Source organism: Phocoena phocoena, chromosome 4 (genome assembly GCF_963924675.1).
Source record: "Phocoena phocoena chromosome 4, mPhoPho1.1, whole genome shotgun sequence".
In the NCBI taxonomy this organism is placed as follows: Eukaryota; Metazoa; Chordata; class Mammalia; order Artiodactyla; family Phocoenidae; genus Phocoena; species Phocoena phocoena.
This window is the reverse complement of record NC_089222.1, coordinates 51529472-51555766: the sequence shown is the minus strand read 5'-3', so window position 1 is coordinate 51555766 and position 26295 is coordinate 51529472. Positions and strand designations below refer to the sequence as shown.

General features: G+C 39.8%; 1 protein-coding gene across 1 annotated transcript in view; it reads right to left on the bottom strand.

Annotated features, from left to right (window-relative positions):
• The window catches only part of FNDC3B (fibronectin type III domain containing 3B), a 290599-nt gene that overhangs the window by 225872 nt on the left and 38432 nt on the right, over positions 1-26295 (bottom strand). Inside the window, exon 2 of the mRNA XM_065876048.1 lies at positions 26201-26276. Coding sequence (XP_065732120.1) covers positions 26201-26276 — 76 coding nt within the window. The remainder of the gene's footprint in view (positions 1-26200; positions 26277-26295) is intronic.

The window sequence follows — 26295 nt, the reverse complement described above, 5'->3', positions numbered from 1 at the left end:
ATCATAAAAAAATTGCATTACAGGTGATCCCTGCCATAAATAATACACAACAGTCCTCAGAAATTGTCAGACTTGAGTAAATACATGCATGTGTCAAATAAACTTTTACATTCAGCCCCAAAGTCCGGGAGAAATCTGACTAGTCATAAACCTAAATCCTGCACAAAATGGCTTTGTTTCCAGCTCTTAGTACAGTAATCAATAGGTTTTGATTTTATCCATCAGAGGTTGGGCAAGAATCCATGGTAGCCTGCAGAATGTGCTACGTCTTGCATGCAAAGCAGTATCTTCTATAAGTGACCCATAACCTCTTTACTGAAGTGATTTTCCAGGACTCTCCATGAGAGGAAAATCTGAAACTCACTAAATTCCTTAACCAGAAGTGTGCTTTCTTGACTTCATATGTAGAGAATTTTTTTCCAAACCACACTGGAAAATAACAGGATTGGAAAAGTCATCAGTTAGTTCACATTCCAGCCCACCAATGTCCAACAGCCTGCCCAAATGCAGACGTGAAAGTAAAACACTTCCAATGTCAGTCAATCCTATTTCTAATGAGAGTTCTACATAACAGTCAAAAAACACAACTGAAAAATTATAGAAATATTGTATCAAGAATAATGATTGACAAGAACAAGAATGAGACTTATTTTAAGGGCCTTATAAAAGTCAAGATCACTCCTGGCTCCCTCTTATTGCGGTGACTTTATTTTCTTTGCATCAGTTTTTTTTACTTTTTAAATTTATTTTATCTCATTATGTAGTAAATATATCTGTATGCTGCCAACAATCTTTTCAACAGTAAGTTGGGGTAAAAAAAATCCAAAAATGAAAATAGGGATTCCTTCTATTGTTCTGGATTTATAATAGTTATAGCCAAGATAAAAGTTTAGAAACAGTTTACAATTACGTGGCTTCTTTATTTTAAAAACCTAATAAAAAATCAAAAGCCAACATTATAAAAGTTCTTTCTCATCTTTATAGACAGTGAGCATACTTCAAAATATAGTTATATAGACTTTTCTATTAATCTTGCTCCACTATTGGATCACGCCTCTCTAGCATAAACTGAGATTTCTGATTTATAGTTGATTTTTTCATTTCTCTGTTCCATGACGACTCTGAAAAGAGTAGACCAATATTATTTAGAAGGCAGTCTTGAATTCAGTGTCTTCAATTTTAGCAGCTCTGCCATAAGATTTAATATGACTTCTGCGGAACGGGGCGCGGGGGGTAATAAAGCAGGCGTTTGGGATTAAAATACACACACTACTATATATAAAATAGGTAAACAACAAGGACCTACTGTATAGCACAGGGAATTATACTCAATCGTGTAATAACCTATAATGGAAAAGAATCCAAAAAAGAATATATAAATATATATATATATAAAAACACACATACACAACACATATATATAAAACTCACTTTGCTGTACACCTGAAACTAACACAACTTGTAAATCAACTATATTCCAAGAAAAATTTTTTTTAATTTAATATCACTTCTTATGGTTGGGGTCTAAACTCTAGAAGATGCAAACGTAGACCACACCAAGGACCAGACTAAGTGGCAGAGTGGTGAGCATAAAGAACAAAGCCATAGAGAAGAAACCTGAAGAAATAAAAAGGCAAGCCCTGGGGGGCACAAAAGGCAGCTCCTCGCCAGCAGGTGGGATGCCAAATCCACAATAGGCAAGGCCCAGGGAGCACAACCAGACTTCAGTCTCACTCCAGACACAGGTCTAGGAACAGAGCATGCCATTCAAGGGAACTTGTATAATACTGTGGTACTGTGATGCTCACTGCTGCCCTTGGCTTCAGGACCATGTCAGATGAAAACCAGCAGCTTACAGTGAGTCAGAAGACTGACATACTCCACCCGCAAGGTAAGAGCTGCCCACCTCCCTCTCTCCTCCCTCCCACCTCCCCCACACATATACACACCCTGCAAGAGATCCAGAACACAAAAGAGCCCAAGTCAGGAGAAGACCCAGATATGCAGACTAGATCCCAATATGCATTCTGTAAACGGAGGAACATGGATCCAAAAAGGCACTCACCTTCATGCAGAGTTGACCAATGAAGCTGTCCTCCTAGCCTTTGACCCTGAGGTTTAGAGCCACAGAACACTATTTCAAATCTTCAAGTTCATGAGGCTGAGGCTCCTGAACAGTTTCCACACCAACAGTTAGGTTATGACTCAAGACAGATGGAATGGTGCTGGGATACAGCAGTCAATGATGGGGCTTCCCACAACTTTTAGTGAATATCAGTTAACTTGAGCTGGGCCCAAAGGATCTGCTTCCCTATGTAAAAGCTGATGAAGTGAAAGTGATTGACTGCCCTGGATCAAGATGCTCTCTCACATGGACAGGCTGTCTGCCATGCTGCAGATGGACCAGCCCATTTACAAAAGAACCCTATTTCCTACCTGTAAAATATGAAGGTTAAATTAATTGACTTCTACCTCCTCTCCAAGTCTGAAATGTTGTAGTATCTTTGCTAAAGACTACAAAACATACAGAAGGCTTCAGTGAGTGTAAGGTGCCTTAAAATACACAGATGAGTGGTAAAATCTTTTTTTTTAATGGATCTGGATCCTAACTTTTTTTTTTTTTAAACTTTCTGCTCATGTGGCTCCTTTTTTGATTATCAATAGCTGTTATTTCAAGCCAAACAGACCCAAAGATCTAGACTTCATGATCATTCTAGCCTTAAAGTCCTTGGGGACCTCGGTGACAGCTGTATAGAACTTCACACTTACAAACCAATTAATATTTGTCTTTTTTTTTTGCATACTTACTTTGTGTTTTTTTCTACTGATTTTCTCAAATTAAGTCAAAGCTTAACTAACACTTCTAAATGAAAACTCTTATTTACAAGTACCCATTTAAGGAGAACTGACATATCTCTATTGGGTCCTTTATTTACCCTAAATACCTACGGTGAAATTCATTTTAAAAAATACTAGGGCCCAATGTTAAGGCTTACTTTATATAGCTACAGTAACCAAGACTGTGTGGTACTAGAGAAGGACTAGATACACAGATCAATGGAACAGAAACAGAGGACCCAGAAATAGACACACACGAGTATACCCAAATAATTTTTAACAGAGGTGCAAAAGCAATGCAATGGAAAAAGGTAAGTCTTTTCAACAAATGGTGCTGAAGCAATGGGATGTTAATAGGAAAGGAGAGGAGCTTAGTGATAAGACCAATTGCTGGCAAAGATGAGGAGAATCTGGATCACTCACACATGGCTAGAAGGAATGTAAAATGGTATAGCCACTCTGGAAAAGTTTGGCAGTTTCTTACAAAACTAAATATGCAATTATAATACAGCGTAGCACTGTGCTCTTAAGCATTTATCACAGGGAAATGAAAAGTCACGTTCACACAAAAATTCGTACACATATGTTCACACAGGTTTTATGTGTAACTGCCAAAAACTAGAACCAAATGTCTTTCAATAGGTGAACTGTTAAACTGTGATTTGTCCATATCATGGAATACTACTCAGCAATAAAAAGCAACTGTTAGCACACACAAGTTGGATGGATCTCAAATTATGCTCAGAGGAAAAAAAGAAAAAAAAAAGCCAGTCTCAAAAAATTAAATATTATATGAGTCCATTTACATGATATTCTTTAAGTAACAAAACCACAGAGATGTAGAACAGTTTAGTGGCTGCTAAGGCTTAGAGACGGTGGGAGAACAGGGGAGTGGCTATAATGGGATAACAGAGGGATGCCTTTTGGCAAAAGCACAGTTCTTAATTGTGGTAGTGACTACACAAATCTACCCCCCCACACACACAAAAACATGTACAGCTGGTGAAATCTGAATAAACTCTGTGGACTGTACCAATGTTAATTCCTGGTTTTGATATTGTACTATAGTTACGCAAGATGTTACTACATTAGGCAGAACTGGGTCAAAGATACATGGGATCTCCCTGTACATTTTTTCCAACTTCCTGTGAATTTACAATTATTTCAGAATAAAAAGTTTTTTGTGTTTTTAATACCAAGAGCTTTGGAATCTTGAGATCAAAATCTGGTTCCGCTACTTACACTACTGTGTATAAGTTATTTAGCCATTCTGAACTTTTGTTTCATGTTTTAAGGATAATAATATTAGCTGGTGGCTTAATGAGAATTAAAATGAGCAAAGAAAAAAAGAAAGAAAAAGCAGTTTTTTTCATCTGAGATAAACGAGACCAGATGGCAAAGTATTTTTCAAGAATAGTGCCGTATATGGGACTGCTTGTATGATTAAGCTACAAACTGTACCTACAACTTTTTATAATCCATTTGTAAATGTGACTTTTCTTATTTGTAGACAAAATCAGGTTTAGATTTAAGAGCATTATTAGAATAATAGCCATGCCACCATATAGATTAGAAAACTGAGGACAAATAAACTTCCTACAGTCCATAATCTGATGAAATATACTTCAAAAGGTTAAGCAAACATTCTACAAAGGAAAGCGATGTGACCTGGAATTTGATACGGTTCATTTCCACATCAAGATCAAACAGATTAATTAGCTGCTTTTAACCAAAGAAACCGCGGTTGCTTTGGAGAATGATCACTGAAAAATACTTCAAAAATCATAATGGCCACCTTTCACTGTAGATCCCTCCACAATAAGGCTTTCCAGGTTCCATCAACAACCAATACAAAGAACCGCTCAAGGTCCTGGCTGGCACCATGACACCCTCAGGCCTACCCTGTTCCCTCTGGCAGTGCAACGGAAATTCCTGTGCCCGTCCCTTGCTGGCAGCCCCAGTGAAGGCCCGCCCGCTGTCAGCCGCCCAGCCCCTGGCAATGATTCTGCAGTCAACCCTGGACACTTCCTCTTGACTTCTCGTCCAATACCAGGATGAACTGACACTTGGCACTTACCACTCTGAGTGGGTAGCTGGTGGGGGGGAACAGTGGCAGCTTAACTCGTCTCGGTCAAATTATGTTTGGGAGAGAGAAGGAGAAAAGACAAGGCACCAAACAAATGATGGCCTGAATTCTTTCGTTCAAAACAATTGTATTAGTTTGTGCAACTGATGACAGCAAAACATACGAAATTAATAAAGGCTTTTTTTTTTTAATGAAGCGAAGAGACTTGGTAAAGTGGCTTTGCAAAGACTCTGAACTTTCATTTAAACAAAGAGTGTGCTGAAAATTTGTAATGCAGAAATTATCTCATTAACATCACACAAAAGAACAAGCACTCCCACTGCCCTGGCTTCCTACTCACAGTTGTACTTGAAGAATAGATCTATCAAGAACTGTGGAAAAACGTCTCGGTATTTTTTTTTCCAGTATGAACTGAGGAGGGGAATGCATATAATTACACATACAGTATCTCTGCCACTGAAACAAGATTGACAGATGAAACTGTTTCTCCCCTTCTGGTCTTCATGAAGTGTAAACCCAGCCTACAGCAGCAACAGCAGAACACCACAAACGATTTGAATAACTTCCTAGTTCCACCCATGCATGGCCTATGAAAATCAAAGCCTCTTTAAAGGAAGTCAGAAAACTTTACTGAAAATGTAAGTAGATCTATTATACTTTTACTATCCCATCCTCTCCATTCCATTCCTATCTTGCTTGTTTTACTGAGAATTCATTTGCTACGGGCAGAGGCTTCTGTTCACCCTGATGGGCTGAGGGTAGTAATTTGGGGAGCAACGGAAGAAAGTAGCTTGCAGGAAAGAGGAAACACTGGATTATATGGCCAATGTAAATAATTTACAAAACGTTTAAGTCCAAGTCCACCTACTGGACTTGGGCGCTATGTAGGAAAGCCAGGGCTGAACCAGGAATGAGACCCATACGAGGCCTGAATCTACCTCAGCTTTGCCCCATAATCTAGAGTAAACAACCCACCAAACAAATTCAAGTGAATTATATAAATAAATGATACACCAGGAATTAAGGGTTATACCATATGTCAAAAGCCACCCCCCCAAAAAAAAGAAAAGGCCAGCCAGCAATCATGTAGGGATGCTGAAACAGTAAAGAAAATCAGGGCTCAAACTGTCGGCCACCTCCAGAGAATTAGTCCTGGACGAGAAGGGCTTACTGGATCTTAAAGAAGTTTAAACGGCCCAGAGAACTGAAAAGTATGTTTTCCTAATATCTATGTCAGACAGGCTCCACATTCTTCCTATTGCCTTGGCTGGGTATTTGAGAATCATTTTGACTGAGTTCTCTTGGTTAATTTTCCACATCTAATTTCTGTAATTTAAACCATACTTTAAAACTTAACCATGCTTAAAAAAGTGCTGATGGCTCTTCCTTTCAAATGGTTCCCTTCAACTTCAGTCTTACTGCCACCCCCAATTCGTCTCACACCTAGACTAGTGCCACCATCTGGATCGTAGTCAGACCATCTGGGTCGTAGTCAGACCATCTGGGTCATACTCAGTGACTTCTAGCTCTCCAGCCTGCAGACACACACAGTGCACTACTACACCACCTGCCCTAAAGCTGTGCTAGAGGTAGGGAGGTGTGGAAGGCTACAATAGCTAACTAAGAGATTATGAAGGCTCAAAAGCAAGTGACAGATCAAAGAACTTTTACTCTAAGGTACTCTGAAAGTCATTACAATATTACCTAACAAACTGACCTACCTGAGGCAAAATTTCCTCACCTATAAAATGGAAACGTACATTACATCAGTGGTTTTTCAACATACACATGCCAGGAGGGCAGGGTGGTCAGGAGAAAAGTTTTAAGAGCCTTTATCAGAAGAAAGAGGAGCAGGTGTGCCTCAGGCCTCTCCACCCTCAATCAGCTCCATTTGCTTTGTATAGGGGACGTCCATGTAAGATTAACTGAATAAAAGGTTCTACAACAACCTTCCAAAACAGACAAACCCACTGAAGGCCTAGATCAGAACTGAAGTCCCATCTCACTCTAAAATTCCATGACAGCTTGACTTTTCTGGCCCCATTAGAAGGTAACAAGGAGCTATACTTGGTCCTTTTCAAATAAGCGATTTTAAAGTACCAAGCAGTGGTTGAAACACAAGCCAATACTGAGCATCCAATGGGATGCTGACACCACTGATGGGAAAACCATTCAACAGGATTTGCTCCTAAAACAGTTTCTCCAAAGAGTCCCATTCTTCAGTTCCTACCAAGCTGCGAGAGCCTTTTCCACCAAGACACAAACTACAGCTTTGTTTTGTTTTCTGGAATGTCTGTCTGCAGGATATGACGGGGAGCTCGTACTCCCACCCACCTCTGCAGGAGTGTGGCGCGAGCAGGCTGCAGGATGCAGCCTCGTCTGGCCTTCTAAAGCCTCCTCTCAGATGTCTGCTGCAGACTGGGTCTCACCCCAGAAGTTAACTCCTGCTGATAAGAAACCCTTCCTATGGCCAAACAAATCACTGTTTGATTCTTGCAGCATTCTTCCCTCCTGTTTTTCTTCCTCCTCCTCCCTTCCTATAAAAAAGGTGTCTTTCAAGTATATCTAGAAGGAAACCTGAACAGCTAGGCGCTTTCCCCTCTTAATTTGTTCCTTATCCCGCTGGTGATTCATGCCCTGGGCCGCTCCTTCCTCAGCACACTGAGGCGCTCTGTTGGGCTCAGCCGTGGGAGGCCACGTCAGCAGGAAACAGCGCTGGCTGCCAGGTCACATTCAAGACCGTCTGGAGCAAGGCAGCATGCAGCACCCGCAGGACAGAGGCTGCTCTATGGTTTCCCCCAGTGAAGGGAGCACTCAGCCTGGACAAAAAGCCCAGCCTCTGTGCGCCACAGCGACACAAGCTTAGGGGAGACTCCAAATACTACAGGTTAGAGTTTCCCCATTTTGAAATGTGCCCCAAATATTGCCAGTTACAGAGTTATTGGTTTTTCCTCCTTTTCTTAGAGGACGTACTGTACTGCATCCAAATTCATATTTGGAAAAGGCTGCCACAAGCCAAATCAAACTTCGTCGTGGCTTTCTGGCTCCTGGGTCCAAAAGAGGGAATTCTGCACACCCAACCCACCAATCTCCGCAGCCCTGACACACACGTTGAGTCAGGATGGAAAACCTGACCTAAAGGGCTGACACACAAAAGTGATCACTATGGGCCTTTTTTTCTTCTAAACACACACACTAAAAACGGTAAACAAATAAGGCCTGCCAAATGTTATCATGGTATCTCGCAGGATGGATTCCCTACAAGAAGCAAACAATTCACCCTACACAAAGAGATATGCTGCGTGAGTGACAATGCCATACTTTGCGCAGCTGGTTCAGTAAGGTCCAAAACCAATCCTGCTCGTGTAAACCAACATGATTAAGGTTACATGCTAAAATAGCAGGGCTCCTACGCACCCAGGATACCTAGGAGCTTCTTAACGCGCTGCAAATTTAGACCAGAAATACTGTAAAAAGAAAAACAAACAAACAAAAAAAGTGATTTTTCTCAGAAATCTCCTAAGTTCAGGGCTTTCCCCTCCACTCTTGGAGAAAGGTCTTCTTAGGTGGACAGCCCAAAGGTCGAACCTTTCTCTCCAAAAATACCAGGTTTGCTAAAGAAAATATCCCATCCCATGGAGAGTATTAGTAAAAGAAACAGGAAAGAAAGGAGGTGAAGACAGAGTGAGTAGTTCGTGACATGGAGAAGGGTGTTATGACAGAAGAGGCACAGGATGGAGAGCAGACAAAGTAACACACAAACACTGCAGACACAGCAAAGGCAGTCTGACCCTAACAGTTCTGGAAGGTGACTGAGCTACTATGTAGAAATAAGGCGTTAACTACTCCAAGCACACGCGTGCATACACAATCCCAAGTGCAAAAGAGACATGTAGCTTCTGAAAGGAGTCTATAGCAGGAGAGGCCTTAGGAGCAAACCAGAAAAGGAAGAACACACAAAGCCAGGAGACCACACGTGGCTGCAAAACTGACGTTCTAATGAAAAGGAACTAGAGGACAAAACAAAATCAAATATTATAGGTACTTAGAGATTTAGTGATGTAAAAGGTACTCTTTTACATTTGTGAAAATGAACACCAACAGCACATCTAATCTAAGGGGCCACTTCATAAAGCCTGGTCTTCAGACAGGGACTATCACCAGCACCTCGTTATGGGAGAAAAAGAAAATATTAGATTTGGCTACCTATTAATTTATTGAAAACCAAACAAATATTCCAAATTTAACTGGCTACCACAGGCTTCAAATAAATCCATATAGCATTTTGACCAAAGAAAATACCCTAGTGCCCTGATAAACTACAATAAAGCTTTAAAATCATCTCAAAAATAAAAACTATCAAATCATATATGCTGCTTATACATCTGGAATAAATTTAAATTCGTTATTATACCAGGGAAGTTTTTAGAGGTAGATGGTCTAGATCCAAAAGTAATAATATGTCTTGGGTAACACTGTAGGGAAGGAAGGAAGGAAGGAAGGGAGGGAGGGAGGGAAGGGAGGGGAGGGGGGGGAGAGGAGGGGAAGGGAGGGAGGGGAGGAAAGGAGGGCACCTGAAAGAAGGGAGGGAGGAAAAGAAAAGAAAAGGAAAAGGGGGGGGGGGAATAGGTAGAGAAAATGAAGTATTTTTCATATAAATATTAGAAGTACATGGTAAGATTGCTGAACTTGGCTATACTGTTTTTAATAAGGTAATGCTACAACAACCAGCACAGAAATGAAGAACAGAAGAGCCCTGAAATTTTTTAAAACCCAAAGTGTAGCTTTTACCCAAAGGTTAGACAAAACAGAGAAGACACAAGTGATAACATTGGCAAACACATACATTCATATACATTGCATGTGTATGCATATGTATGCATACATATACACACATTAGAAAAAATAACCCTTTTGGCCAGTGAAACAGAGACATTTGGTGAGAAGCTAAAACTAACAAAGAGCATCACAAGATTATGACTTGTGTATGAAAATCCTCCAGGGTGTACTTAGAGGATATGATGTTTAAACAAATGAGTCATATTTCTACAACTGAGAAGTGCATAGAATAGTAAGCTATTTCAATTTTTACATACATGCACACACAAAATGATTATGCAAACACAAAATTAGGACAAACCCGTATCAATTTGTGATTTTTAAAGACCTAATTAAATCTGAAAGAGAAACTGAAAACTAAATAAATGTATTTCATTGATTCCAAGTAATTTTTTTTTCTCATTTTAACATCTCGAGAAAAGGAAAGCATCTTACAGTTAATGGCAAGTCAGTTTAATTGACGGTATTTTCTCATGTAGAGATATGGAAAATGCTGGTGCATCTCAAAATCAATCACATCACAGATTCAATAAAATGATAGGAAGTAACCTATGAAACCAATGCAAAAAGGACAACCATGTGTGCCGTTTCAGAGATAAGAGACAGGCAGCAGGGTGATCTTAGCCAGTTCACGGATGAGCAGTGGGCACAAGGTGGGAGCAAAGGCACATACAGACCCTTCAGCTGAGGCGGTACACCTAGGAAGAGAAAGTATTACTTTTTATGTTTTTAGGGTTTTTTCCATTCACAAATAATTTAATGCCCTAAATATCAGATGACATAAAAATAAAATCCACCAATTGCTTTGCTGAAAACAAGGTTAACTAAATACTTATGACAACTCTATTTTTAAAAATATACTGGGGGGATTTCCCTGGTGGTCTAGGGGTTAGGTCTTAGCGATTTCACTGCCAGGGCCTGGGTTCAATCCCTGGTCAGGGAACTAAGATTGGCAAGCCTGGCAGCACAGCCAAAAACAAAACAAACAAAAATAAAAAAATAAAACTGGATACTAACTATATCCAAACCTCTGGAGGTAGGAACTCAAGCATTTTGTTTTAAATCCTAGGTGATTCAACTGTGCAGCCAGGGTTGACAAGTGATGGAAAGTACCTGGCATACAATAGGTGAGCACATTTTTTAACGTGGCAATTATTAAAACAAAGAAAAAAATATACCCTGGGTAATTTTCTTTCCTTTTTTTGGTTACTAGTCAAGATTAATTTATGCTAATAAGATTTCAGAGAAATTAATGTAGTACCTAAAGTAAGAGTCCTAAGTGATATTTTAACATCTCACTTTCAAAAAGAAAATTCTAGATAATTAAGCTCTTGAGATCTACCTACACTTGAATCTATTTAGGCAAAGTTATAGTCTTCCCATGAAATTAGGAAGATCTAAATGGCAGAAAACTCTAGGGGAATAAAAGTGACAGAGGAAGGAGAAATTGGGAGGTACGAAGAATTTTAGAAACGATCTGGTCCAATCCTCTTATTCTGAGGTGAGGAAAGTGAAGTCTTGATCAAAGAAACCATACTGAATGGAAAAGTTGTTAAACTTCATCTGGGCATTCTCTGCCTTTAATCAGGGGCAGAAGGTTTTATCAGTTTCTTCATTTAAAGGGGGAGAGAAAAATTAACAATATAATCAGCTGATCTTTAGTGAATGAGTTCAAGTCCAATGACCTTTGATGTGAACTTAAAACATTTTTTTTTTAAGCTGCACAAAATACTGGGTCTACGGAAGGTGTACGGTAAAGAAGATTTGTATCAAGGAAGGGGAATAGGCTTGAAATAAGTTTAAAGAGGCCAGATTAGCAAGGCTATTTCACCCTTCCTGCTGAGCCATTTCCTATGTCCCCTAAATACATTACCCAGAGCTACTTTTCAGCACTCTGGCTCAATTTCTAAAGAATCTCATTTTCTCCAAAGTCTGTTCTATGGTTAATTACGTGCCTTCTCACTACCCTGGGTATAGCCAAGAAATAGGTAGAATGCACCTGTTGTTCTCGAGTTCCATCTGAGATGGAGGCTGGCATTCTATTCACCTCTGAGGAATGTTAATTGCTGATACCAGCATGACAGGTGCAATGAGTAGAAAAATGATCAATGAACTCAACTCACAGAACAGTGGCAGAACTCATCTAGAGACCATGAGAAAACTCCTCAAGAGCTGTAACTTTAATTACTAACAACTGGTCTGGAATTCAATTTGACCCCTGAAACAGATTTTTAAAACACAACACAACATTCTAATTTCTACAATGGTGCCCTGTCCACAGGGGAAAAAAATGGGAATATGTATAATCCTGTTTTTCATGTTACTATGGAGTCGTTCACTAACCCCAACTGCTTCTCATGGATTGCTTCTCCTCACATTCCTCCCATTCCAGATCTCTACTGTTGTAGTCCTATCTATTTTGAATGATGAGTCACTTCCTTTTCCCCTAGTTTTATACTTTAAAAATCATACTGTTTCTTTAGAATACTACATAGGGTGAAGCCAACTTCCATATCGGTTCCCTGACTTTTTATCTTCCCCTTTTGGTTTTTTCTTTTACTACCACCCAGCTGTCTAGGGGGAGGGATGTACTAGCTTATTACTTGAATACAGTATCAGATATTGTGTATCTGTTTAGAATATTTTTCATATTTGCATAAGTTTCCTAACTCAGTGATCCCCGTATACTACACAATACTATTCATTAAACTCTAAAATATTCCTGGAATAGCTTTGGCAATCGTATTTATTCTGTGTCAGAACTGAGGCATAGAGAAGAAAAAGGAATCCCTGATAAAATGGCAATTGAATTAGGAGGTATAAATGGAAAGATTATACGAACAAATCCTTTGAAAAGAGTCCCTGATTCAAACCTCAGTTCATTAAACCTATAGTGGAGGAAGGGGAAAAAATTTCAGACCAAGAAAAAATTCTATCTTTGAGCTTAAAACTGAAGAATTTAAGCCAATCATTCTTTTTTACTTTTCTTCATTTACATGGACTTTCTCCCTTTTGTCCACTTTGTGACCAAACTTAATCCTGAGAGTTTTCTCTATTGTTTAAGGGCACTTCTCTAAAAGTCCCCTCTTACAAGTGCCCCTCTTCCAGAAAGCCTCCTACCCTCAGCTGTTCTCAAAGCCTGGACCCAGAACCACGAACATCAGTATCACCTGGGAACTCCTTATAAATACAAATTCTCAAGACCCATCTCACCTACCCCAGACCTAAATCAGAAACCCTGGGGGTGGTACCAGCAATCTGTTTTAAAACAAGCCCTCCAGGTGATTCTAATCCATGCTAAAGTTACTGGTAACTGTCAGCATCTGAAACAGGATGTAATACCCTGGATTCAGGTATGCTGGGGGGACAACTTGAGCCAAATACCAACCTGTTTCCTGGGCACCTATATCATTTAAAGTATGAGGCAAGATCTATGAAGGGAACAAAGCAATAGTTTCAGCCCAATTCGTCCACAGAGTCAAGTGGAAAGAGTGCTAAAAGCAGCTTCTGCAAGCAGCAAGTTGTAAGATGGTTATTTTCTCATCTCACTTTTTCTGCTTCATCCACCCTGTACAATCTTCACCTATTCTAATCAACTTTGAATTTTAATAGTTTATAATAGGTGAGCCGTTGTGTTTACATCTAACTAAAGGTAAAATAGATCTATTCTCTGCTGAAAGGAATAAACTCAAATTTCTGTTTGATGACCCTTATTTACTACTTACAGAAGTTTATAACAAGAAGAGCCATTTCAATTAATAGGTTCAATAAAGACAACCACCACATACAGTTTATTTATTAAGTATATGATTACAAGATAAACGATCTTTAAGCACTCTGCAAACATTCTTAAAGAAGACTAACCTGGATGAACAGACAGGTACACAGCATGTGCAGTGTGATGTACTTGGGAAAACACACCATGAGAATTTCTTAAACTACCCTGAGGGTTAGGTTAACCAGAAATTCTCAGTCTCCACTGCGTATTAAGTTACCTATGAAGCTTTTCGAAACTAATGCCAAGGTCTTGCCCCCAAAACAATCTGACAGTTCCCCTTGGCTTAGACAATCTGACAATTCCCTACAATTAGCCTGGAGGTCAACTTGTGCGTTTTTTTTTTTTTTTAAAGTTCCCCAGGTAATTCTGATGTGCAAAAGTTACAAACCACTAATGTTAATACAACCAGCCTTAAAATCCTGAGGTGTTAGAGATGTTCTTTACTTTAAGCATATGATGCAAGAACTATGTCACTCAAAATGTGAATGCTTGACCCACAGAATAAGAAATGTCTTGATCATTGAGAATAAATTAACCAATTAATCTCAGATCTTGGTTTCTAATTCATGGGATAGATAACAAGCCACACTTTTGCTGTACTTTAACATTTTGTGACTATTTCATGCTTACACTCAGGCAATTTAAGTATAAAGGTTTGATTATACTGCCTGAAAAGGCTGTTCTTCCTTAATTGGAGGAGACAAGTTCTAGCTGAGCCAAAGTACACGTGTTGTCTGCAATGCTCGTATCCTGGTACAGCAGGCACAGAAAATTGACACTGCTGGATCTAGCATAAGACACACTGACCGATGTTAAAAGATCCAATCCCAGATAACCAAAATAATCCAACCTCAGACAACAGTTAAAGACTTGGCACTTCAAGCCACGAACAGGCAGAGTTTAATTTGACATCTATATGAGATAATGTGTGAGTGTGTATATCCACTTTACTGAGAACTGCAGAACAAAACATAAAATTCATCTAGTCGATCCTCTAACAGAATAACACTTTCACTCAAAAACACACTAAGAATAAGTTTCCACTTCTGTTCCCAAAGACTTTTCTTCCCCTGATGTTTTGCCTCCTCTTCTTATCAGTTTAGCACAGAAATTTTAATTTGCTAGTAACTGGAAGCTTTTTAAATTAAGTGAAAATGTTGAAACTCCTATAGCCAGAAAGATCCCACAAAGCCTGTTAATTCTGGCTCTGCTGCACTGCCATATATGAAGTGTCCATAAAGATGTTATATTTGAATTATGGAACACTTCCATTTTAACTCAGACACAAAAAGACCTGAAGAGTTTTCAACACCTCAACTTTTCTCTCCAATTGCTAAAGGGGGTTGGGGAGTTATATGCAGCCACACAAGAAATGTGGGTATATGCAAAGAACCCCGAACCAGGAGCATAAAGGAAAGTCGCTGATGTGGGCCGTTTTTTTGTTTTGTTTTGAATAAATTTATTTATTTATTTTTGGCTGCGTTGCGTCTTTGTTGCTCAGCGCGGGTCTTCTCTAGTTGCGGCGAGTGGGCGCTATTCTTTGTTGCGGTGCGCGGGCTTCTCACTGCAGTGGCTTCTCTTTGTTGCGGAGCACCCGCTCTAAGTGATCAGGCTTCAGGAGTTGTGGTTCATGAGCTCTAGAGCGCAAGCTCAGCAGTTGTGGTGCGAAGGCTTAGTTGCTCTGCCACATGTGGGATCTTGCCGGACCAGGACTCAAACCCGTGTCCCCTGCATTGGCAGGTGGATTCTTAACCACTGCGCCACCAGCGAAGTCCCTGTGGGCAGTTTTGAGGCCAGTTTTCTCCATATTTAGATGAGTCCAGAAGGAAGTATTAAAACACACTCCCCTTTTACCCAACTGTCTTCATATCCTCAAAAAATAGTGCGCAAAATACCTTCCGAGTCACTGAAAACTCTCCTCCAAGAAGCAATGCCCAAGTCGATGAGCAGAAAAAAAGCACTTACTTAAAGAAAGAAAAAAGTTTGCATTTTTTTATCCTTTTTTGTTAACCCTAATGCTTGTCCATTTAGGACAGAGTGAATACAAAATGTTTAGTTTGTAAACTATTGTTTACACTGTAGGACAAACATTTTTCTAAAGGACCAGATTCCACCTATCTTAGGGAAACATACAACACCTAGTGCATAGCTCACTCCCTCTCTTCAGTGTGTGTCCCACTGGTCAGCAAGTCATGACTATCTCCTAAACATCTCAAATTTCTGTTCCTGCTTCCACACCCACCACCAATGCCCTCACCCAGGCTCTCTTCGCCTCCTGCCTGCCAACTCCATTTACTTCAGTAACCAGACTCATTTACAATTTAACATGTACTCTGTTTATTCCTGGGTCTGACATGGAGTTTCCGGAGAGTTTACTGCTACAGATAAATGCTATAATTTTTAACTACATGAAAACAATAAAATACTAATGAACAATCTAAATTACTTGCTAATGACATAAAAGATAAAGCTGGTCTATCTTTCACTATTAAATAGCCTGAAAAATATTTTCCAAGGTGTTCCCAGCCTACTCCTCACAAAAGAAAAAGGTTATCAAAAGAATGGATATAATGATCACTCCTTCACGCTTTTTACAAGTAAGGGAGCTAACCAATATTTTGGACTTCTTCAGAATTACTGTGTGTTTTTGGAAACAAACTCACACTTGCATTCATTATCTTAATTCGAGGAACGGAGAGTAAAAATAACCAAACTTAATTACTTAAGTACAAAAACAAAAAATTACCTCTGTGAATTAACTATGAGACTTTTCCATGATTTTGACATGATTTTTTAGCAGTAAATCAGGAAATGACTTTCCTCTTTTCTGAGCATCTAGGAGGTGCTGGATAGGCACTGGGATAGAAAGATCATTAAGATTTGACCCCTACCCTTGAAGATCCCTTTACAGACACCTCCAACATGAAATTTTCCGTTTCAAATTGTAAGTGTAAAACACAAAGGTAAAAAATACAGAAAGAATAAAGCAAGAACTAAAAGATTATAAGCTGTGAAATAAAATGTGGTGGACAATTGAGGTAATGTGACAATTAGCTCTTTGGAATTATCTGTCATGCAAAGATCTGTGACATTTAAGGAACTCCAAGCAGTGGTACCCTCAGAAATGACATTTTAACCACTGCTGAACAAGCCTGAAAGACAAAAAGGGCACAGAAGCTAAACTCCCACTGCATAATTTTTAAACATATTATGAAGCAGTACGACTAAAATGTGAAGACATCTGAAAACTCCTAACCAATACCTCAAGTTCACAGAGTCTTCCCTGAAATGCTTTAAACTGACAAGTAACAAAAATAAACGGTGGTTCAACGTCTAACCGTAATGGAGACTGGGAGCCTAATAATGGTTCCTATTTATTGGACCCTTACATTGCCTTAGAAACTGTTCTAAGTGCTTTCTACCCAATATGTCATTTAATCCCCATAGCAATTCTTTAAGACCGATATTATTATTCCAATTCTACAGATTAGGTGTAGATGTAGAGAAGTAACTGCTTTTACGACACACATCTAACATGCAGGGGACTTCTAAGTCAGCCAATCTTACTCAAAAACCCATAATGATCTTACCAATATGCCTTACTGCCTCTTCAGTACTGCCTCAGAGCACGACACATTAAATAAAGACTAAAAGAAGTATGGAATTTAATTGAAATGTGAACGACAAGGCCTAAAGGACGGAAGGCATACCCATAGCGACTACTTTACAGGCCTGTCTGAATATGGTCTCTCAGGCACAGTGTGAGAGTTAACAGCTTATCATCCAAAATAAACGCAACAACTGAAGCTTCAACTACAACAAAACTTACTTTAAATGCATGAAACAGTGGAATCACTGTTTTATCCACAATCCTTTATCTGAACAATACATACATCCCCATAAACCTTCATCTGAAATGTCTGAAATGTTGCCATCACCATCAACCCATGAGAGCAAGCCTACTGTTAAATAGGCAAAGAAATGGAGGCTCGAACTCTGACAACCAAGTCATTGCCCACAATTGGTTACGGCATCTGTTTCGAACAAAAATAATCAGCAAAGCTGTGTGTACATTACTAGACGATGATGATGATGCTGGTACTTACAATGGAATGTCTCACAACCTTATTGGATAGGTATTCCCACTATCCGCATTTTAAGAGAGGAAAGAAACTGAGGCTAAGAGTCTAACCATTATCTAGCAAACAACCAGGGATTCTCACTACAGAGCCTTCACTCTTAGAACATAACCTTTATAACTTCTAACAATTAAATCACTCAAGCTTTACTTGAAGAAAAAGGCCAAAGAAAGTCTGACAATATAATTTTGTGTAAAGTTTTTGTCCTAATTATGGATATGTAACAATAGCTAAAAACAATCGAGATAAATGGGAAGGGTAGAAAGCAGCAGACACACTGGGTATTTTCCCTTGAGATGGACTCACACTTCCTGGGAAGCAGCATGGTTTGATACTGATGTAACCCAGTCTCATGACATTACTCAGTCCCAGCATGATGACAGCCACACTTATCATCACAGACTTTCCTCCCACCCCCTCCAGAAACTGGACTTTCTGCTCTGGGCCCATCAGTACTCACCGACCCTTATGGAGACTACTCTGGTGGGAAACTTCCAGTTACTCGGCAGCAAGCTATTGTCTGAAAGGGGGCCTATCAGGTCAGCATACAGAACTCCTATTTGCACAAACAGCTATGCATGTCCATGTATGAGAAAAAAGGCAAATCATCATGCCCAAAATAAGGCTCTCAAACATTTCAGAGATCAGGTATTCTCCAAAATGCTAAAAGTGATTTTTCATCAACATTTCATCAATATTACACACACACAGGTAAGAGACTGATTTGTCCCAAATCTAATATTTAAGTTATAAAATGAGCTGGCACGTTGGTGGAATAATTCAGATATTCCTAGAAACTCAGATTCTCTCCGCCTAGAGCCTCACTGGAAACTTATGTACTAAGTCTTACCAAATACAGCTCTGGATCAGTCAGAAAGATGGGCAGGACACTGGGGCTAGCCTGGACAAAAACTCGGTATTTTCAATTCTAAAAGATATTTTCAATTCTAAAAGATTTTCTCAAGTGAGGCCTTAACTGTTCACAGTAACATTTCAGATTAGCGATCCCTCACAAACCCCCAAATGCAAAAGGAAATGACTTTCAAAGCAGTTTCTTGTGTAGAAAAAGAAGATCTCAAAATAAGAAAATTGTAACAGGAAAAAATCTTTTGCCTTATAATACAGACTTTCCATAAGTAATTACATACAGTCAAATAACAATCAGTTACATATTCAATGTAATGAAAGTTTGCAAAGATTCTAAACTATTTAAAGGCAGTCATAGGACAGTAAGTTCACTTTCAAATCACCCAAATAGGGCTTCCCTGGTGGCGCAGTGGTTGAGAGTCCGCCTGCCGATGCAGGGGACACGGGTTCGTGCCCCGGTCTGGGAAGGTCCCACATGCCGCGGAGCAGCTGGGCCCGAGAGCCATGGCTGCTGAGCCTGCGCGTCCCCTGCGCGTCCACAGCCTGTGCTCCACAGCGGGAAAGGCCACAGCAGTGAGAGGCCCGTGTACCACAAAAAAAAAAAAAAAAAAATTCACCCAAATAGTTTGGACAAAAGACTTGTTTGCAAATTTCAGCCAGGGCAAGGGTTCAATCACTCTTAGGAGACAGACTTCATTTTGCAACAGGTCCTCTTCCTTGGTTGTAAGCCAGTAAAATAGGAATTTCTCACTTATATGCAGAGTTTTCTTTAAAGGCATAGACCACATAGAAGCTTTGCTTGTGAAATGACAGTCTACCTCAGCTTGCAAGCCCTACCTATGACATCACTCAAGTCATTTCTCAATCAACAAAGCAAGAGACAAAGAGAGTCCACTAGGATCTGTCATAAAATTCTTAGAAAGAATGACAGGTCGGTGTTTTAATGTGCCAACCAAGTCTAATAAATGCACATAAAGTACCAAGTGAGAAAAAAAAGTAACTTTAAGGTTCCAGTGACAGTCTGGAGTCTGAATATGGCAGGGAGTGGGGTGGGAGACAAACGAGGAGATTCAAAAATGTGGAACGGCTCTCAATGGTGTCATTCACAGGGGCCTGTGAGCAGAGCATGCTGTTCATCAATGATACGGTTCCCACACTCAGTGGGGCAGGGGGACTTAGACACGGAGCTGAAGAAGGCTTAAGGAGAGTAAGCAGGAGAGGGAGAAAGTCTCACACTCTGACAGAACCCAAACTACAGCCATCTCAGAGTAAGGCTCTCCTCAAGTTTCCCTCCTGCCATACATTCTGCTGTCATTTCAAGGTCTCTACTCACTTACCACAAATGAGCTGAGTAAATAATCTTTTTAAAGATGTCTAGATTATTCTGGACAAAAAACATTAGTAATCAGATATCTTTAAATATTATTCTTTATTAGAATAATGGTGATTCCCAAGCATTTCACTTTAACCTGTTGTTTGCTGTTATCACCAGGACATTCACCTGTTTTCTTCAGGCTCATGATTTGAAACATAAGTCTTGAAAGACAAAAACTGCAGCATTACTACTGGTTAATATGAAAGTTCTTTAGACTTACACATGTTTTTTTAAAGGAAACTGATAAGCTTTAATTGTAATGTGATTTGAAATTTGAAACTTCTTCTATAGAGATTTTAAAGGCCCCTAAAAGCACTTAACTAAATATCTTTAAGTTCCCGGCACAATAGTAAAGGTTAAAAGAAAAATCATCACATCGGATGTAATGCCAGAGCTAGTCAAGGGCCTAGTAGTCAGTAATTATTGTCAGGCTGTGTGGCTGGAGGTAGGTAGGGTAGAGGATACACTGTTTCCTGTCACAACTGGACTCACAGTCTAATTCAAGGGCTAAGGAAAGGTTTACACAAATACCAGATAGTTACATGCAGTGCTACCTCTACCTGCTCCTCCAGGAATGCAGAGAAAGGTCAGAATGGACTGAAATGGTCCGGGGGGAAGGGGGGGACCCCTGCCGAAGGAGAGAGCCCTAGAGCTTAAAGGAAGTGTGGTATTTGTTTTGGCTGAAGCGTTTTACAGGGAGCAGAGAAATGGCCCAGATAAAAAGATGGCATGCATGGACAGGAAGGAAGGCTGCACTGCCAGCACCTCAGCCCAGACAAGGATATGAAAATAATGGGAGAGACCTGCAGCTGCCCTCTATTAATTCCTGAATTTCACCAAAGGAAAAAATTCATATTGATTGCTAAGATTCTTTTTTCCCTTACAATTAGCTCTTTATACACTTTCACCTGGCCTAGGAAAGAAAAATCTTTTGTCTAGGATGCCATAGCTATAGTGCTGCCTCCAAGTAAGAATAAACTATGATCTTCTGTGGCCCCTTCAAGACCTATGATTCATGTTTCATGGAAATATTGAGAAATATTCCATTAGAAATGAATCTGCTTTCACAGCATATTGTATGTTTCCTGTGTTTTTCTTCCTTTATTATCACCAAGGACATTCCCATGAAAACAAAATCTTGTTTTTTCCCCAGAGTAACCATATGCTTTACACTGATGTGCTCCGAATTTCCAGACTGCCTTTTCATGGCACCACAATGAGCTTCTGGGGTCTTTCTAGTGATGTCATAAATGTCCTATAGAGAAAATTATAAGGCTGACAAATTCGACTACAAGCAGAGGGGGTTGACCTCATATGGTGTAATTTCAAAGTTTCCAGGAAGGCCTGCAACCAGCTCCACTCCCTCCCCCTAACCCCACCCCCCAGCCCCCAGCAATTCTTACCGTGCTGGCTAGTGCTGAAATAGCAAAGCTATCAAGCTGACAGTTTCAACCACGGTGTAAGCAATGGGAATGACTTCAAACTTTCCCGGAAGGCCACCACCACCAGTCACCGCACTCCCCTTCCCCGCCGAAAAAACACCTCCCCGTCTGCCGGCTGGTGTTGAAAAAGCACAACTAGAGCTTCATTCTCTTAACTTTAAATACAAATGCTTCTTTTAGAAGTTTCCATTACAATATGACTCAATTTCAGATCCTTTCGTAACCAGTCCTCTACCATTGTACCCCTCCTCTTCCAGCAACTGAAGCTGGAAGTCCCACCTAGAAGCTCAGCCCAACTCTGGGCCCAATCCTGACTCTGGACAGAGATAATTTAAGGACTTCTAAATCAATACTCCCTGTATCAAACTATCCTGCTCCCACTTCTGTTAACAGGGTACCTGTCTTATTCCAAAGACCCAGTCTCCATCATCCACTTTTGCTCTGCAAACCATCTCTATCTCATTCTGGTCACCTGAGTACTCACCTAGCATCCTTCCCAGAATGCTGTTACTCCAGGAATAGGAACCCATCTTGCTCTTGTCACGTGCCCAAGAAAATGGAGTCGATTTGAGTTCATGATTCCCTGACGTAAAGCCACGGAGCAAGGCAATAAAGAGCTCTGCTGTTTCTCACTAGATGACTTTATTATTTTTTTTAACATCTTTATTGGCGGATAATTGCTTTACAATGGTGTGTTAGTTTCAGCTTTATAACAAAGTGAATCAGCTATACATTTACATATATCCCCATATCTCCTCCCTCTTGCATCTCCCTGCCACCCTCCCAATCTCACCCCTCTAGGTGGTCAGAGAGCATGGAGCTGACCTCCCTGTGCTATGCGGCTGCTTCCCACTAGCTCTCTATTTTACATTTGGTAGTGTATATATGTCCATGCCACTCTCTCACTTTGTCCCAGCTTACCCTTCCCCCTCCCCATGTCCTGGAGTCCATTCTGTACATCTGCGTCTTTATTCCTGTCCTACCCCCAGGTTCTTCATAACCATTTATTTTTTTAGATTCCATATATATGTTAGCATACGGTATTTGTTTTTCTCTTTCTGACTTACTTCACTCTGCATGACAGACTCTAGGTCCATCCACCTCACTACAAATGACTCAATTTCATTTCTTTTTATGGCTGAGTAATATTCCATTGTATATATATGCCACATCTTCTTTACCCATTCATCTGTCAATGGACACTTAGGTTGCTTCCATGTCCTGGCTATTGTAAATAGAGCTGCAATGAACATTGTGGTACATGACTCTTTTGAATTATGCTTTTCTCCAGGTATATGCCCAACAGTGGGATTGCTGGGTCATATGGTAATTCTATTTTTAGTTTTTTAAGGAACCTCCATACTGTTCTACATAGTGGCTGTATCAATTTACATTCCCATCAACAGTGCAAGAGGGTTGGTTCCCTTTTCTCCACACCCTCTCCAGCACTTATTGTTTGTAGATTTTTTGGTGATGGCCATTCTGACCAGTGTGAGGTGATACCTCATTGTAGTTTTGATTTGCATTTCTCTAGTGATTAGTGATGTTGAGCATTCTTTCATGTGTTTGTTGGCAATCTATATATCTTCTTTGGAGAAATGTCTATTTAGGTCTTCTGCCCATTTTTGGATTGGGTTGTTTGTTTTTTTGATATTGAGCTGCATGAGCTGCTTGTAAATTTTGGAGATTAATCCTTTGTCAGTTGCTTCATTTGCAAATATTTTCTCCCATTCTGAGGGTTGTCTTTTCATCTTGTTTATGGTTTCCTTTGCTGTGCAAAAGCTTTTAAGTTTCATTAGGTCCCATTTGTTTAGTTTTGTTTTTATTTCCATTTCTCTAGGAGCTGGGTCAAAAAGGATCTTGCTGTGATTTACATCATAGAGTGTTCTGCCTATGTTTTCCTCTAAGAGTTTATAGTGTCTGGCCTTACATTTAGGTCTTTAATCCATTTTGAGTTTATTTTTGTGTATGGTGTTAGGGAGTGTTCTAATTTCATTCTTTTATATGTAGCTGCACTATATGACTTTAGATGTGTGAATTAGCCTCTACAGGTCTCAGCTTCCTCATGTGTATCTGTCATACCCATTCAATGAGAGAATGCATAAGGCTAAGAGTTGAATAAATATTAGCAATGATAGGGATGTTAATCACAGTGAAAGGATAATAACAACTTGTGTTGGAATTTATAAACATATTGCCTATTCCCACATTCTATGCTGATATGCTCTGCCTACCTGGAGTGAAGCATTCATTAACTCACAGTGGAACTCAGATGAAGGGGGGGATGAGAGCACCTGGGCTGAGTGGCTGCCAGTTATGCATGAGTGGCCAACAATGGGTCTGGACTGGGGTTCCTTCCAGTTCCTGCAGTTGATCCTATTGTCCCAGGGCCTCCCAAGCCCTAGCAAACCACTTGGGGTTCCAGGTCACCCTCATCCTGTCCTGTGTCATTTCAATTAGTTGGGCCAGGTACCAACATGTCCAAATAAAGATAACCACAGTACCTGGGTGTTCAGAAGAGAACAAAGAATAGGAAGGCTCAGTAAGCCAAAGATAAATGGCTCTACAATTCTTTAGTGAATGGCATTTTTTTAAATCACTGAAAGGGGTGTTAGTGTCACTTATCTCCAAGTACCATCATGAATAAATACAAAGCTTCCATTGTGGACAGAGCAATATACTTGCTAAATTCCCTGCAGAGTATACCAGTTACGAACTGGACCCACAAAAAGTGAGGAAGAGGCTAACTAGATGAACACACACACACACACACTCTTCAGACACCAAAAGCAAAAGCAGGTGGCATGAAAAAGTGGATTTTATATATGTTGATCCGTTCAGCAATTTGCTTTTATAGACTCTATTACACATACTCAGTTGTAGAGGGACACAGTCTTCTAGCCAAAGCATAAGGTTCCAATGTTACCATGACCAGAAGCTCAACTATTTTCTTACTGAACTGGAAACATCAGCTTCATTCTATGTAGGTAAAATAACTTTTCATCTAGTTTTACTAGTGTGATTTTCTTTTTTAAGATACAGAGTGAATCTTGGGGTTTTATTTGTTGATAATATCTGTTACAGTTCTACAAGTAGGTAGAAGATTCTGTAACCCATACTATTTTAAAATATTTTTCTCTCTTCTTTTACCTGAAGTTCCTTTGTGTGATCTATCACTGAAGACTAGGTTTGGTTTTTAAATGGTTTAGAACACCAAGATCAATTTCAGGGACACAATGAATGCGATCAGAAAAAAATCATTAATAAAATGGTTAAATCATTTCAGATTAACTGCAATTAAAACTCACTAGGATTCTAGCCTAATGAGTTTTAATTGTTTTCCTAAATTTTTGTTCTTATAGTTACAAAAACAAGTAATGAAACGACACAGCAGCACACCATACGAAAGATCAACAATACGAAGATCAACTTTTTCCATGCAGCTCATTATGGAAAACTAAAACTAAAGGGCATTTCCCTTCATTTTCTTTATATATTGGTGAGCAAGCCCAAGTATTAAAGTAAGACCTCTGGTCAGATTCCAGTCTAATCAATAACCTAGTATTGAACTCAATTACAGGCCAATTTACCATTTGCCCCATAAGCCCAATCACTGCCAAAAAGAGCTGTCACACAGTGCCCTCCAACACAGCAGTATTTGTACACTAACTCCATATCTGGATTGATCTTCCTACACAGAACCCCATATGGATCAGAGTACCTAAGCGTCTTTCTTTCCTTAGTGAACTATAGAGAAGAGGCACCGGTATTACACAAACTAGAAATTAACTGAAATGCCCCAGGAGCGGTACTTAAAGAACTACACCCAAGGAGACTCACCTACTCCTGGAGCTTATTTAGATAACAAGACTCTGGACTCTGAGCTGATGCTGTACTGGAATAAGACTTTTGGAGATCTTAGGAGGGCGTGTCTTGCATATGGGACAGACATGAATTACTCAGGGCCGAGGGCGGACTGTGGTGGGCCGCTTTCTAAAAGTTGGCTGCTGGTATTCATACTCTGTGTAATCCCCTTTCTGGAGTGGGCTGGACATACCACTCCCTCTTGCCCTTTAGTCCCTGCTCCGATGAAGCTGCCATAATGTAAGCACCCCCATGGAGAGGCCACTTAGCAAGGAACAGAGGGAAGCCGCCTGCCACTAGCCCACAAAAAAACCTAAATCCTGCCAACAACCACTCAGGCGAGCCTGGAAACAGACTGACACTCTGACATGCCTTACAGTGACTGCAGCTCTATCTAGCCCACACCTGGATTTTAGCATTTCGAGAGGCCCAGAGCCATAGGACACAGCTAAGCTGTGCCTAAATTCCTGACCCACAGAAACTGTAGACAAGAACTGTTTTAAGCTACTAAATTTAAGTAATTTGTTACTCAGTAATAAATAACAGATATTTAATACATATTTTTACCCCTAAAAGCATCATTTGGATAGCATCACAATATGTATTTGAAACTTTTACCTAATTTGAAAAAGTACTTGCTGTTCTCATCTGGAATTTTAAGCTCTCTTAATAATCTCTGCATTTTTCAGGACTACCCAGTTCCATAATATATGAAAACAATGCAAGTTTTCCCAAGTTTATTTAATTCACTTAAAAGTCAATAGAATACTCAAGATATTTAACTTCGTCACTTATATATCACAGGCCCACATCAGCATGAAGGAGCCCCTAATGAAAGCAAAAACAAAAAAATCCAAGATAAATTTTACTTCTAGAAAATCACATGCAGACTCAGAGATAAACTCTACTTCTATAAAATAATAAATAAAGGAAAACTTCTTTGATTAGAAGGCTTGCAAAGAACTTCCTTACCTTGAATGCACTGAAGTGTTCCATCCTCCGCTCTTATTGTAAAAGTCTCACCTGGATTAACTTGAACGAGAATAACCTGCCAAAATAACACAGTA